This window comes from Physcomitrium patens, chromosome 4, assembly GCF_059467195.1.
Source record: "Physcomitrium patens ecotype Gransden chromosome 4, ASM5946719v1, whole genome shotgun sequence".
Classification (NCBI taxonomy): domain Eukaryota; kingdom Viridiplantae; phylum Streptophyta; class Bryopsida; order Funariales; family Funariaceae; genus Physcomitrium; species Physcomitrium patens.
This window is the reverse complement of record NC_143413.1, coordinates 16,456,526-16,472,728: the sequence shown is the minus strand read 5'-3', so window position 1 is coordinate 16,472,728 and position 16,203 is coordinate 16,456,526. Positions and strand designations below refer to the sequence as shown.

Below are 16,203 nucleotides of genomic sequence, written 5' to 3'. Positions count from 1 at the left end.
TTCAATGGTGATTTTAGTACAACAATTTGAATATTGATTTTTTAGATTTTTTAGATTTTTTTATCAAAATAATCTACATCCAAATTTATTTAATGGGAGTTCGAAATATGCAATCAAGCATGAAATTATTGAGTATTATTTATTTATTTATTTTCAGGTAAGCTATGAAAAACATTAATTGAACTTGTGATTGAAGGAAGTTGTGCAAGGTTGGTGTCCTAAGCAAATGCAATCACTATCAATCAACAACAAGCCATTGTCTCATGGAATTGAGTAGTTTAGGTGAATAATGAGCTTGTGTATTGTAGTCTGTTCCTCTTATCCAGGATCCTGCAATTGCAGCTTGAGGACTGGTGTTGTAGTCTCACATTGAGCTTCCAATTGTAACTATGTGGGCCACAACTCTTAAGAGGGAAACAAAATTTTGGATTGTAGGACAAATACATAAAACTGGCCAAAGGAAACAAAAGTCATGTTACAACAAAGTCTTGCCACCATCAAATCCTGTATCTAGAATAATAATAATAATAATAAATTAATAAAGTAAATAAAAATCCAACGTTTGTTGCGCGATTAATATTCAAAGTGATTCTTGAAATCACGGATCAACGGAAGTAAAATCGTTGGAAGAAGCAAATGTGCGAACAAGGTGTGCGATACAAGACACCAACAATGCATATGCAGAAGTGGGAGATCAAGAGCACCAGCAACAAGGAAGCGATAAATGTGAGGCAACACACCCACCAATAGGGAATCTCACAGAGACATACGTTAAACCTAACAACATTATATGGTAGAAAAAAAATAGGATGGAGCAGAGTAGAGAGGGGTGTCTTAGTAAACTTGAATATCACAGCCAAAAATAGAACACCGAGCTTGGGTTTTTATAACTTTATATCAACCAAACCAAATCTTGGGATTTGTAGCCTAATGAGAGGCAGCTTGATAGGAAGGGGTAGCCGGATGGGGGTGGCTTGATAGGGAGCAACTTTGGCAAGCCAGTGTTTGGAGTTCATGCATTGCAGGAATCCCAAAGCTAAGTCTAGGTCTTGTTTCTCCGAAGCGATTTTAGTTTTAGTGTCCAACAATGTCGTATGCTTCAAGAATCCTCAAACTCAACAGTTATTTTTATCGAGTATTTTATGTATACTGATGTTCTCAAACAACAAACGCTACGCATCTTTCAAAGCCTCATTCAATTCTCTTAATTGTAGAATAAATAGCATGATAAGGTCTTCTGGCCAGTTTTGTGTAACTGTTGAAATGCTGGTTGATATGAAGTTGTAACTGTTGAAATGCAGGTTGTCTGCCTGATCACCAGAATGCTAAACAAAAAAAACTCCATTTTCGTCTTCCAACACGTTTGACGATGAGGAAAAATGTTGACAATGGTATCTTCAGAAAGACACAGGAACATTCTGAGGTATCAACTCCTCCATGGTTTAGTTGGATGCATATGTTGAAGCTTGCACTTCAAGCTTCTGCAGTAAACTTCTACTGAAAATAATCGAAACGAAATATAGATATAACTGTTTACATGCGCGCCACTTGTGCACTCGGACGCTCAGAGCGTATTATGGCGATTCATATATACTAGTGCTCGTCCCGTTTCCGCAGCGCCAGGGTTTCGATCCATCAAGTTTGTATCTACAAGTGATCCAAGGAGCTAGTGATGGAGGCTGTTGTGTTTCAGTGGGAGAGGATTGAGGCTCACATGGATGAGCATTTCTCTAATATAACGCCGTCGCAATCGTCTTTCAACACGGAACAAGATGACGCTCTCCCACGGCCGTCCCCACCGTTTCTCAACCCCGGAGCAACTGAAGATGAAATATTGGTTGCAGAAACGGCCCTAGGGTTCCGATTCCCGGAGGATTTCCGAGCATCGCTGAAACGACATAACGGACAGGCGAACAATCATACCTTAATAGGGATGGGTCCGCTGCTGTCCACAGAAGACATCGTAAGTCAGTGGACGATCTGGAAGGAGTTGCTTGATGATGACACCTTTGATGATGTACACTCCGACCCCGATCCCGGCGTCAAAGCAGTCTGGTGGAACCTGCGATGGATTCCGATCACATACGATGGCGCAGGGGACCACGATTGCATCGACATGGATCCTGCAGAGGGAGGGACGGTCGGCCAGATCATAGAGATGTGGCATGACGACTCTGGCCGTCCCCTCCGATCTCCAAGCTTCCTCGCATGGCTTACCGCTTGTGCTTCCGACCTCGAAGACGGCGTTCTGATCTGGGACAACGACTGTGGATTCGTCCAGAAAGAAGTTGACACCCAGACGTCATTACCTCAAAAACCACAAGGTTTACAGACGATATGAATTGGAGTCATCATCCAGCTGCAAGCACACTCAAGAACGCATTGCTAGCATGCTTGACATTTAGTTGCTAGCGTATTTACAGATTGCTGTTTTAATTCTGTGGTAGACTAGAACGTAAATCGTTCTAATTGTACCTATTAAGCAAGTTGAATCTTATATTCGCCCTCCAAAAACATGTTGTATACTGTTACGCCTATGGTGCTTAGGTCATCCTAGTTACTGCTCGTAAAGATTGCCGAACAATATGCGCAGGTGAAGCATACTCAGTGTACAAAACAGCGGCGATTCAGTCTTCAGGTTCGCAATTATCCTATAACTGGATAGCGAGAGTGTTAATCACAGGGTGAACAGCTTCGGTTCAGATGCTTAGATGTTTCATAGCTGACCCAGTACAAAGAGTGGTTTAAGGCGGACTGATTTTCCAAAATAAATCAACCAGGTGATAATATCAGCAATAACTTCACGTGCACTGCGATATTCGGCAGACATGTTTAGAATTTTAATCACCAACCAAACAGACGGCCTCCCCTGAGCATCGGAAATAAACCAGCTGATTACTAACACTTCTGCAGCCCACATTTGAAGAGCTAGATGATGATGGTCAATCTGCACCTCACGTATGAAGTTCCCCTTCACCTATATGTTACAAAAAAAGTTGTGAAGCAACTGCCTTACATGTGATAATTATCACACGAGATAAGCCTGAGTAGTACACAAATACCTGCTCTGTATATAGACAATTCACTACACTAAAAGGACACAACCCAGTTCACACAAGAGCAATCCACATCTTCATCCCTTGCTACTAAAATTATGAACAGAGTACAGGGAGCTGACTGCACCCAACCAATCTCGCTAAAACAATGCTCAATCTCAAGCAATTCCCTAAACCTGTAATCCAAACGATGATGAATCGACGTTGACACAAGGTCTCCTTCGGATGACAAAAGCACGTTGCAGGACGGATATCACATGCTAGATCCTGTCAGTACGACTCTAAGAATCCGGTCAATGACTTCATGCCAAGATCGATGAGACTTGCACACTACGGCCATTGCAATGAAAGTTTATTTCGACATTGATGTTTCCTCAAGCTCCTCCACGACATGTTTTAATCCTGGGACTCTGATTGCTAGTGTCTTGTATAACCTGGTATATCGTGCTCTGGTGCCATCTGCAGTCCTGGCCATAGCCAACTGAAGAAATGACTCCGGGAGGTGCGATATAGTTTGCCGTATGGTCTCTACTGACAACCCATCCAGAACGGAGGGCACCGGAACAACAGCGACGATTTCCTTCCCATTCTTTTCTTGCATTTTCGCCTGCGCTTTGACGACAAGTTCTAGGTTTGATGTTGCGCCACACTTGATCACGAATGGGGTTGCAGATCCATTATTGAATTGCAAAACACTCCATTGAACAACTTCGCTCTCAACTCCGTTGTTCATTGCCTCGTCCCACTGACCAATATTACCGGAAGCATCAAGCTCATCCATCGTGCGAGATCTCGAATGCCGACCACCAGAGACCACTTGCTGCTCTTCCAGTGACTACACACCAAAAGAGAAACAAGTCGAGCGTGTTGCTCGTGAGAAGTAGCGAGACAAGGAGATAAAAATTCTGCTCTATTCTACCGTGCCGCTCCCTTGTGCCATATCCTAACGTCTGCGGCTACTGATGCTCATGAAGGGCTACTACCTACTCCAGTACTCGTCCGTTTAGGAGCATAAAATATCAACTCTTTTCAAACAGGAAATCTCGCCAAAACGAGATAAATAATTTTCAAATTGAGACATAAAGGTAACTTACTTCGACGAATTTCCTTGCGTCCATAATACATTTGTTAGCACATGGTTGGTCGATGGAGAGGAGTGTGCTCATGCGCTCCTCAAGAGCATCAAGTCGCCTCAAATAAGTCATCTTCTTGTTCACAGTAGTTGTACCATGAGGAGCATCCCTGTAAATTTCCTGTAGCAAATAAAACATACGCGAATATATCAAAGGACAAGAAAAGCAGTAACCGTTTATAAGTTTCTCCACAAACCTACCACCCTTCTGCGACCCTGAGACGAAAACCTTCACGGCACGGTGGTAGAACTTAATTTACCTCAGCCTGCTTGAAAAAATCGTCAAGGGACATGAGTGATGCAATTCGAACATTCTCTGTATCCATTGATGAACTACGAGTTGGTGAGGTAGCATCATCTTTCGATAGAAGTGCTACGTTAGTGCGCATCTGCATCAAGACCTGTCAAATAAACGCAGTCTGGTTAAGTCACCAGCAACTACCCAACCCCTGCATAGATTCCAGTAGTCCTGAAATGTATACGATAGAGTTCGATCATCCAAGAGTGTAACACCAGTATCAAAACTGGCAGTATCAAAACAGGTACTTCTTGCCAAGGATCTCAAGCAACAGATATTGATTGGAATACGAAGACTAAATCAGCGTAGGGGAAGCGAGGCTCAACACTCTACAACCCGAAAAAAAATTCTCGCCAAGTCAGTCAAACAAAGCAACTAAATGCGGTAAGAAGATGACCTTGCGGCGCTTGTGCTCTACAGATTCTAAAGCTGACCGCAACTTAGTAACCTGAGCCGCGTCCTCTGCTTCCTCAGTTGCCAATGTAGCTGCCACATCCTGAGACATCCAGCGCATTTCAAGCCCCAATCAGCAACAAATTGGTGCATTTTGGGTATGTCATTACAGGTAGAAGATTTGGCGCAGGCATCATCAGCTTAAAAGATATCTACGGTTAGCATTGCTGAATTGAGTTGAAATCACCGTTAGGTGCTGAAGCTGGCGAGTGTAGACCATGCTAGTGTAGTCAGACAAAAGTTGACCCAAAGCATCAGTACTGGGTTGGGCTGGAACTCCAAGACCGGACATCCAGCCATCTAGAATAGCTGTTGAAAGGAGCTCCAAATGACTGGTTACCCCTCCTATCGATTCTTCACCAGTCAGCGACAAGAAATCAAAATTCTCAGCAAGCCACCCTCGAATCTGACGCTGCAGCTCACCTGAATCAACAGAAATAAGAATGCACAACCTCTTAGTGTCTAGTTAGAAATAAAGGGTTTCACCATTCTTTGAAGAACATCAATGAAGTACTAAAACGCTTGGAATGACGATTTTGAGAAGACGTCCCAGGCCCCAAGAGATAATTACACACAGTAGAAATACACACGCTTCACAAAAAGATGGTTGAGATGTATAGATCGAATTAGAGTTACACCAACTCAAGGCAATTACTCTATTTTCATAGAAAAGGAAAAAGAAAAAGAAAAAGAAAAAAGATTATCATACCAGCCGGGGTGTGCACGAAGAGTGAAGCAAGTCCCTTATTGCCAATTGCAAAAGCGCGTGCTTCTTCTGTTGTCTCTTTTAACTTCCCTTCCGTTACATGTGGTCGCCCATTATCCTGTACGAGCAAACAAATTGATCAGAATTGCTACAATTCATCAAATGGGAAACATAAAAATCTCCTGAACGGTAAGTTTAAGGAGTAATCAGAGAGATTCTAGCAAAATGACTGTAAATCAAGTACATCACCCCAAGTCGATGCAGTTTTCACCTTCACGATTGCATATTTTATGGACTTAGCGACTCAATCGTGTTAAAGACAAACAGAAAAGAAATAAATAAACAAAGATTTGAGACACTTCTAATCCTCAAGGCTATATTCATACAAGGTATTGATGTAACAGTTACATCAGATCCAAACCTGATCCCCGTTTCCCATTAACTTTGAGACTAGAGAAGAAAACTTTGAACGTTTCTCTTGTCTAAGACTAACTTTAAATCCAGGCCCATAGTCGTCCGCGCCTTTGTTCCGATGAGCAGGCGATCTCTGGGGACTACTTCCGAGACTTGAATTACGACTGCTACGTCCACTACCAGATCCAGTTGCTGATCCTGACCCTGCTTTTTCCAAAAACCTTTCAACAGGCGGAACCTACCGAAACCACAGTAGATGTTAATGAGCGTGTTTCGATTTTAAGGACATTATTGCAAATTAATACAACACCTCTACCAAAATATAGTACTAAGAAACAAAGCTGAATCACATCCGAAGCAGCAGCATTCAATATAAATGTCCGACTTGAGTCATATTAATTTAATCATATCAGGACCATAAAAGTCATGAATACAATGTCGCAAGAGCAGTAACTCTACTCTAGACATTTGGTTACTCTTGCACTGTAGATAAAACACATTCTTAGGATACTACTAAAAAAGTTCAAGGTAGAGTACAAAAAGCACTACAAGATCCATTTTATTATTCTCCACGCCAAGATTTGATCCACAAATAACAAGTTCAGGAACTCAATGGTATAGGGTATCCGTAAATGATATAATAGTTTACCACGTGAACCCGTTAGTTCACAACAGATTAACATCTCGTACCTTGAGGGATTGTAGCTCCGGTGCCCTGGACAGAAGTGAGCGAATGTACAGAATCCGCACACGGGAAACAAGCATGGTGTCCATAACCAATAAATTTTCCATTTTATGCAAGAATCCGAACACAGCTCCTTGAATTTCTGCAAGCATCTCATGCTCACGAGATGCCCCTGCCTTAATTACAGCTGCCAAAACCTGCCAATCGACAACGAGGCGATCGCAATCTCGTTTTCAGCAAAATTCTCACAACAATCCCTCCTATGATCAAGTCAGAGAATGAATTCAAGAACATGCAACAGCTAATAGAGCTACACAAAGTTGGCCAAAGACGTCTAAGTCGTTCGAGCTTATGTATAGTTCGACTCCCAGCTGCATGCGCAGTAAGCATTACCAGCATCAGAAGTTTGTTGGCACCATCAGCAATTGCTGCATCACTTTCGTACTGGGCTGGATTGAAATCCATCAAAGCAGCTGTCAAATATTCTCCTGCTGGTGTTGATTTTACTGACTCTCCCGAGCCATACTTAAGCAATGCACCACTACCTCCCGGAGAGGATGGTGGGCCAGCTGATTCCCTCATACTACTGGATGATCGCATGTCTGGAGAACCTGGCACTGCAGTAGCACTAAACGAAACAACCCCAAATTCTTCCTAAAGTCAGTCAAGACAAACAAGAAAAATGAAAATATTTATCAGGAATCAACTAGATCTTGGCCTCAAACACTTCGAGCATCCTGAAAGCTATGCTAAACTTAAGACTGATATCCAGAATTCAAATACCTTACGAATCCACCGTCCAAGTTGAAATCATCCATGCCCCTTGACTCCGCACGTGGAATCTTAATCAGAAACACAATGTTGGTCAGTGCAAGTATTAGACAACCCAAATAATGTAGTGAACCAGGAAGCCTTAGACAAATTAAAAAATGCTACTGAGAAGTTTGTGAAGCTCGAAATGAAGTGATTATAATGATGCGGGCCGAAAACGAAACACTTTAGTATTTTAGAAACTATGTTTCGAGGGTTACATGAGAGTCTGAGCTCTGGGAATTTAACTATAGGAAAGTGGCGAAACGAATAAAGTGAAACGATTTAGTACCTTCGGAGTGGATGAAACCCTTGGTGAGCTAATTGTAGTCATACTCCTATCCGTCAGTCGCTCGAAAAGCTTCTCATTCTCTTGATGTAGTCTCTGTGATGGCAAAAACAAGCAGGTAATTCTAAAAGAGGGCATTGAAGTGCATATAAAACATTTGAGATGAAGACATCAAGGACTAACGTAAAGCCTGACCATATACACCGTGATCGAATTTATCTGACATGTGATAGAACGCGGAGGAGTTTAAATATAGACCTCGATAAGCTCGTCTCGCTTGGAGAGCTCCTCTTCGAGTTTCTGATTCATGTCCAAAGCATTTTCGGTTTCTTCACGCAGCCGTTGCAACTCTGCGGAGTTATCTGGCCTAGCAGGCAAAGTTCTGGCCGCAGCAACTCTAGCTTCGTTTAGTTGCTGTTCCAGCACCTGCACCCTTACCTGCCAATCATTGCACTTGATACGACTTATTCCGGAACACTCTCTTCAGCAGCTTAAAAAATAGGAAAACTAACAATGAAGTGACCTACGATATGAATTGAGTGTCTCCATGGTCAGTCAGCCAATGAAAAAAAGCTGCGCAAAGTAAAGCTCATCAAATTATAATTACTTCCTGAATTGCAGCCCTCTTGTCCCAGAAATTATTTAAGCATATTAAATACTGCTTGGATCAGTCGAGATTCATGGTTATGCAGGACAACTCACTTCAAGTGCCTCATTCCTTGCACTGCGCTCCTTAATCTGCGACTGATATTGCTCTTCTCGCGTTGTGAATGTCGTTAACTGTGTCAACACATTCGTATACTGCTCTTTATCTCTGATGCTCTGCTCGCTCAGTCTATCGTTTTCCAACTGTCGGTAAAGGATTTGCAAAAGAACAAGTGAAGAAGCGTAAATGCAAGAAGCACGATAATAGCACCTTACACCCTCCGCAAAATTTCGTCATTCGAAAAATGTTGTTAACCAAGAGTATTTCACATCCACTTCAATAAAAATTAAGGTGCGACCCATTTTGTAATGCTGGCATCCTCTACACACATAAATGCAAGAAAAGAACTCCATGGCCGGTACAAAAATCAAAAAGTGCATCAGAGTCCTTGATAAGTTGCAACACGCAAATTTCTAACAAACCTCTGAAAATTCATATACTTTAAAAGAAGTATAATGACGGCCAAGGTTTGTACCTGAAGCTTGTTAATATATGATTCATGACTGGTGAGATCAGCTTGTAGGGAGCTAGCCAACTTCCATGCCTTCTGAACCTCACCAAATAATAGTAAGCACTGGTCATCTGATTCCTTCAAAGCGCGCTTTAACTGCATCACTTCACCAAGGGCCTCTGTTGCCTCTTTCTCCTTCTCATATAATTCTTTGCGAGCTTCACTTGCCTGATCACCACACATATATTCTAGTAAGGAGCGACCACATCCAGCGGAAACTACAAGGATCATAACAGTATCTTCTAAACAACCAATTTTGGAAAACAGAGACTAAGTGAAACATAAGCTCAAAGACTGCAACTGACCCTACGAGAACGAACAGATGTGAAGTTAGGATCAACTTCATGTGAACGGGGCAACCAAAAAACAAAATCAAGAGATTAGTCAAGCCTAGGATTACCATGTCTCTCCACTTCTTAATTGTATCTCGATTACCCAAACTGATCTCGGCACTACGAGCACGAGATGCAAAATTCAAAGTTGCGATGGTTTCTTGTACTTCCGCATTACTGGGATTAACATTCGCAATTAGAACTGCCTTTGAGTCTCCTCCTACAAAAAGAAACAAAAAAAAAAAAAAAAAAAAAAAGACATTGATTGAGTGAATTCCGAGATCTAGTTCATCGTTGACTTGACATCCTGTAATTTCGATCAGGTTCGATGTGAACTATAAATTAAATTCAAACTCAAGAGTCTCAAATAGAACTGCTGATAGTAGTCTGACATGCTGAATGAGGTGTAAATGAGCATGCATACATACCACTAAAACAAAGTTACGGTTTGCAACTGTTGTTGTTCAAGAGTTACGTACCAAGAGAATCGTAAAGAAGTTCAGTCAGCTTCGAATGGTCGTAAGGAATATAATCTTTCTTCGTGGTCAGTGCAGACAAGACATCACCCAGACTGCAGAGAAACTCATATTAGGAGCTAGATAAAGAATTTCCCTTTTCCATATTCAGGATAGAGAGATGTAAAAGTTCTGCTAATGTGACCGTAGGTCCACACATCCATTTAAAGAAACCATCAAGTCATGAATGTACATTTCTGCGGATCTGACAATTGAACTTACGCGGATAGAGATTTGTTAATGTGCAATGACTCTGTCAAACGGTCTCCGTTAGCTTCGGCCTTGTTGAGACGCTCACTACCAGCCAAATCCACCATTGATAGCTTGCTGTAATGCTCCTCTCCAGTTAAAGAATCTGAACTGTGAATGTGAATCGTCACCACTCTGATCACCCCACTTCAGATATCAGTACAGCATAATTTAAGAAGTCCACGGTGTTGTTCAGTGCTTGTCTGAAGAGTTAAATGGCCAGAACAGAACTATGTAAACCAGGGTACTTGGGGTTCGGAAGAAGCGTAGAGCACCAATTAGATCTAATTCAAACATATATGTGGCATGCTGTTCTTGTACCTGACTGACTTAGCAGGCAATACACAGAACAGGATTCAATTCGCACACGGGCTGACTGCATACAATCCAACAAAGGCAACATAATATATGCCAAGGAAATTACAAGTGCGAGCGGCTGCTGCGATCAAACTTCACTCCATCCACATTTGCTCGCATTTGCTTTCCAAACTTGAATATTCGGGCAAATCCAGATGGACTGTCTAAACGCTCATCCACCAACTCAACACCACGCCCCGGTTCCCCAAACAGGACTGTGGAGGCACCCCTGTTGTCTGGAGCTTTCAGGAGGTCCCGGACCTGCAATGATCATAGCATTCAAGATATGGGTCTTTTACAGACGACGTTCAAATAAATACTCCGAACTTGTAGAGTTCAGCAAAGCTTTCATTCGCAAACATAAAAGAAAATCGATAAAACCTTATAATTCTAAAGACACATCATTGTGAGCACTGAACCTACCTGTTCATTGTAAAGCTCGAACATTGTGACAAAGAATGACGTGCTTGAAGTTGGAGTGGCTTCTGAGTTAACCAGATCAAAGAGCTCTTCCAAGACTCGGTAGTATAACCCTCGGTCATGACTTGGTCCTTCCTGTTACAGAACCCCGACTCATGTAAACCATCACGACAGCTGATATGAGATGATAAAACAAATTCTACTGTAAAGGATTCTGTTGGTAATGTAACTCGGCCCTGATAACGTTAACAATTCCGAACATAATTGCAAAGATAATGCAAACCTTTAGGTTAACACAGAAATCACATCTATTTGCCCAAGCAGGATCCTGTGAACCATGATTAAATCAAGAGATGAATACGTACCATAGTAAAAGTTTTTCCTGCTCCGGTTTGACCATAAGCAAATATAGACACGTTAAAGCCATCCAGTGCAGACTGTACAAGAGGCTGGAGGTCTTGAAAGATGTCGGCTGCAATGATAAGATAACCGTTAATTTCAGAACAACCCAACATCCTTTGAGAAGGAAGTAACATTAGAAGGCGAAAATTGTAATCATAGGATTAGATGTAAACCCCTATCTTTAGGCAATGGCATTAATGCACGTCTTGATCCCCGATTTTCCTCTCTCCCAAAGACCGACCCCTTAATTAGCTATTATCCCTGTCTATGGCAGAGGAGAAGGAGAACCTTGAGAGATGTGTGGACCATAAATGCGGTCCAACTCGAAATCCTTGTTAGGAGCAGCTGTAACGTTAGAGTTGAGACGAAGCGTGAAGTCATCAGGATAAGTCGTAGAAGAGGGGCCTTCATCCTCAAATTGTGGTCTAGCTCTGCAATAAACTCTGACGTTTCCTGTACCCAGAAAGTTGTTTGAGCTTCCAGCAAATTAAAAGCGTGATGATAAATCAAACAGTTCAACACATTTACAATTTTATGACATAATTCGGTACTCCAGAAAATGGCCAACTAATAATCTGACATTAATTGAGACAGCCGCCAAAGCAACCGACACAGGAGCAACCAGCAAAATCACCTTTTGCAGAGACTAACTCGTTAAAAAGCTTCTTCTTTTCTTTCTTCAATGGAGTCACTCGAGACTCTGAATCCAGAGCTACCTCGTCTGTGAAGGAAGTGAGATTCATGGGTCAGGAGGAATGACAACACGACATGTTCCACCACTGTAATAAATGATGGAATACACCATAAGATTCTATACTTCAGTTCTAGGAAGCTTCCATTTGTGCTGTACCACCGTAATATTTTACAAAGCTTGTCTACTTGATAACTCCCATCAGATTTCCTGGACACGATCCGTGCACGTGTATGATATGATATTCTTTCAATACACTGGTGACTGCAGGAATGCATTGCAGGAGTAACGCATATAAGCAAGTCCCCCTGTTCGTGCCTGACTCTCCAGAGGCCCATCAAACAAAGAAGGATACCGAAGTCAGAGAGTAATCACCTAATCGGCGAGCCTTCTCAGCAAGAACTCCCAAGTATCTGGTCACCCGTTCAATTTTGGCATTTGAATATTCTTGTAAGTCACTAGCCTCTTGTCGGAGCTCTATGCATTCCTCTCGTGCACTCTGCGGAAGTATAATATCAGCATCACAGCTAGATAAAGCACATTCGTCTACTGGGAGACTTGTAGAAAGGTTTCTCTAGCGGTCTGAAAGCCAAGACGCTAATGCGAGTTGGTTATATAACCCCAGGATTATTTTAAGGCACGCGTAGACCATACATCTAAAGTATCTGTCTCTTTTCCCAGACGAAAATTCCATCGATTTATTCCTCCACATAATTTCCTCCGCATTACAATTCCTTTCGTGTAACTCACATGCGACCTTAAGTGGCAGAATCAATCTGACCGCACAATGCACCGATAAAACAATTTAATTCACCAATTTGGTATGCCAGAGTACGTAATTTCAGCTCGTAGTCAATTTCCGCTTTTGCATTCGAAATATTATCTAAAAGATCATGAATGTCACCTCGCAGACCCACTTCTGTACACAGACCTACACTTCTCTGACTACTGAATGTATGCAACTCTCAGCTTCATGACTGTCTAGAACAAATAATCCCAGTGAATGAGCAGTCTCGCGATCCAGTTTAAATAGCATCTCATACTACAATTCGAAGAGGATTAAGGGATCGTGCAAAACTGAATGGCTTATTTTCAAAGAACACTTGGGGGTGTAACCGTTGTTGTCCTATTTCAGCACAACTTCGTGGTCTGCCTCCACACCTCCCAACAACCAAGTCCGCAGAGGTGGGCGAGAAACAAACCAATTGTACACTGCAACTATCACACGTAGCTGCGAGAGCGAAGAAGCACACAGGCAGCATGCGAGAAAGGCGGAGAACAAGAACGGCGTGCGATACGCGCCCGTGCATTGCTCCGGTCCACATGCATGTCGGTGTGTACAGCTTACGTATTCAAAAGAAAAAAAAAAAAACAAAACAAAACAAAACAAAAACAAAACAAAAAAAAATAAACAAACAAACAAATGGAAGGCGCGTTCCGAAACTCACAGAGAGACGGTCCTTAACTTTAAGAACCTTGCTGACAAATGTGGGAGACTGCAAACTTTTCTGTTTGGGAGTGTCAGGGAACTGCACGGCAGAAATAGAATGTCGTCTCCCTGCTAAAGAGGGGGACTGTGGTACCCTTCCTGCCAGTGAAGGAGACTGCGGCACTCTTCCCGTCAAGGAAGGAGACTGAGGAACATACACAGGCGCCTCGCGCACCCTCGGTTCATCATCTGCATCAAACTGCCTGTATGAAGGTAGCCCCCCGCCCCACGAATTGCGTACTCCTTTGGCATCCCCCATTTATCCACCCACCAATCCCCTTCGTGCGAGTACCCAATAAAAGAATCCTGATCCTCAATATAACTGCGTGATCCCGCAATTATAATAGAAACCGACAGTTCTAAAAAAAATCCAAGATGCCGGGAAGCGGATGCAAGATGTCAAATTGTTTAGACGATTCAACTGCTGGACCCCACAGAATTAAGAGACGAAGCCTGTGCATGTCCAACTGAGCTAGGTCACATCCGCAATGACCTAAGGCATTCCCAATCTCAACAAAATTCGAAAGAGAAATCTCACTCCACCCACAGGAGCTTTCCACCTCAATATCTGCCCAAAGGCTTCCACATATAACGCAAAGAACGCGCGCTCATTGTCACTATCGCTACTTCCCTGTCAGTCCAAGCTCCTAGAAACGCTACACAACCAAGCCTAAGAGCCCGAAGAGCTAACAACTCCCAAGCTGCCAATCACACCACATCTGCGACAAAATTGCATATCCTGCTTTCGTTCCTCGACCACGTAATAACAGCGCACAAAGCCCCTCCCCTCAGAGTCCATCAACGAACACCCAACCTCCCACACCTCGTCACCTCCCGCCCTACGCCCCTCTTCGGCAGGCTACGACGACGCCTTCGCAACCATTCAAAAACTCAAACACTCCGATCACATGGTCATGCCACCTACCCACTTCAACCCCCGCGACTGAAATGACCTCCGTATCATAAACAGAAGACTCTCCTAATGTCAGGTACCAACGCCATCAACAGTGACTGGATAAAATGGCGCAACGAAGAAGGGGATGCTTGTCACCAAGTCAAGCAGGAAATTGAAATGAACGCCCAGTCGGATCGCGGAAAAGGAAATCGTTGGGACCCAATTGGGTACGTGGGAAGAAAGAGACAGCGAGAGTAGGACGAGGAAAGTTCAAATTCTGTTGCGACAGAACGGAGAGAGGATGGTGGACGGAGCATGGGTGTGGACACAAACTAAAGCAGTCGATGAAGGAACACAAGCCCAGTGGACGGAGCATTAAGCCCACCGCACCAGGAGGGGAATTGTGGGGGTTTGTGGAATGGGTTTATTTTAGCATGTTGCTTCGAGATGCCTCATTCGGTAAACTGTGGATTGTTCTGGGTCGATTGAGGAGTTCGGTGCGATTGTGAAACTTGTGCCAATCATCAGGGAAACGGGCGGGAGAAAAAAGAGGCGGTGATTTTGTGATAGAATGACTATTATTCGGGAATGGACAAAAAAAAATACTTCAAAATAAAGTATAGACAGCAAGAAGAAAGGCATGTCGATGGACATGTGCATGAGAGTTTTGATAATTTGTTGGATAACAGAGGTGTAAGAAGGAAGAGGAATCAACAGTATCAAGGTCCTGAAAGAATCATAGTTGCCTCAACGATTCCTGTTGTACAGGAGCCATATGGAAACCGCATGATTCCGAAATGTTTAACGTTGGATCATTTTCCATGCTTTGATTCCACTTAACATGGTAAAGATTAGATTTGATTTGTTTGTTAATTCATTTTTTCATTCTCTCAATATAAGAATATGCCAATGCGGTATGAAGCATGGCAACATCGAAGATTAACAAGTATCGGAAATTATCTAGTCAACATGAAGCATTCCATGTCAAGTAAGGTGACTCTAGGGATCCTTGTAAAACCTTCAAATTTTACAGGATTTCATCCAGTCTTGAACGCATACCCAACATGTCAGTGGCGACAAGCAGGAAGTCTATAAAAAGCAGATGAAGTGCACCGTGAGCCTCAAAATGCACGGAGTACAATTCTCAAACCCATGACTTTTGGCCTGCCTGGCGGAACGAGCAGCCTTGTCTTACACTTCTCATCCTTCTTTTCCTTTCCAGTGAGACCCATAAATTCATTGACAATACGCAGGTGACATCTGGTATTGTCGTGCATAAAGATTGGAGAAGTTTATAAAGTTGACGTCGCTGCGAGCCAGCTGGATGCATTCAGATTCATAGATTTTAATTGATTTAACTGCATTTTTTATACTATCATCACCACTCTTAAAAAGACAGTTCGCCAACTTTGACAGGATGGAATGATATGGGTTCTTGTGACCTGTCATGTATCGGACCTAATTGGCGTTGTCGAACACACCATAAAAACTGTCACTCTGCATTGTCTTAGAATGATGGTTTTCCCATAGAATTCTCTGCGTTGTAACCTCCTCCATCAATTTTTTCTGAACTTGTGATTCAATTAAGAGTAAAGGGAGGGAAAGTAGAAACAGAATTCAATACCTCTTGAAAAGTGTATCAGTAAACGGATCCATGGTGGTGCATCGAGGAGCATTCAGTTAATGAGAACAAATTGAACAGTGAACGCAATGCCGCAGTTCTGGTTACCTGGAGGAAGGGGAGCCACACGCTGAAAGTGAGCTCCCGACCAGACCTTGCCATAGTGGGCGTG

General features: G+C 42.8%; 2 protein-coding genes across 3 annotated transcripts; one reads left to right on the top strand and one right to left on the bottom strand.

Moving 5' to 3' along the window:
* Positions 1 to 915: 915 nt before the first annotated feature.
* Positions 916 to 2,514, top strand: LOC141045324 (cell wall assembly regulator SMI1-like). Its single transcript, XM_073533531.2, has 3 exons — positions 916 to 1,046; positions 1,302 to 1,423; positions 1,618 to 2,514. The coding sequence occupies exon 3, from the start codon at positions 1,673 to 1,675 to the stop codon at positions 2,339 to 2,341; it is 669 nt and encodes a 222-aa protein (XP_073389632.1). The 5' UTR covers positions 916 to 1,046; positions 1,302 to 1,423; positions 1,618 to 1,672; the 3' UTR covers positions 2,342 to 2,514.
* A 422-nt stretch (positions 2,515 to 2,936) lies between these two features.
* LOC112281002 (kinesin-like protein KIN-14B) lies at positions 2,937 to 14,801 on the bottom strand. 2 transcript variants are annotated; one of them, XM_024517037.3, is made up of 24 exons: positions 13,475 to 14,801; positions 12,402 to 12,525; positions 11,970 to 12,056; positions 11,624 to 11,788; positions 11,299 to 11,405; positions 10,937 to 11,068; positions 10,581 to 10,774; positions 10,130 to 10,291; positions 9,872 to 9,963; positions 9,461 to 9,612; positions 9,025 to 9,228; positions 8,546 to 8,692; positions 8,102 to 8,281; positions 7,847 to 7,939; positions 7,528 to 7,586; positions 7,138 to 7,372; positions 6,750 to 6,941; positions 6,067 to 6,297; positions 5,649 to 5,763; positions 5,127 to 5,362; positions 4,884 to 4,982; positions 4,449 to 4,589; positions 4,151 to 4,309; positions 2,937 to 3,891 (listed from the first exon to the last, which is right to left on the bottom strand). In XM_024517037.3, the coding sequence occupies exons 1-24, from the start codon at positions 13,772 to 13,774 to the stop codon at positions 3,409 to 3,411; spliced, it is 4,089 nt and encodes a 1,362-aa protein (XP_024372805.1). In that variant the 5' UTR covers positions 13,775 to 14,801; the 3' UTR covers positions 2,937 to 3,408. The 2 variants fall into 2 exon arrangements, with proteins under 2 accessions (XP_024372805.1, XP_090106106.1); XM_090249980.1 differs by lacking the exon at positions 12,402 to 12,525 and having other exon boundaries at positions 13,475 to 14,508.
* Between the last annotated feature and the right edge of the window lie 1,402 nt (positions 14,802 to 16,203).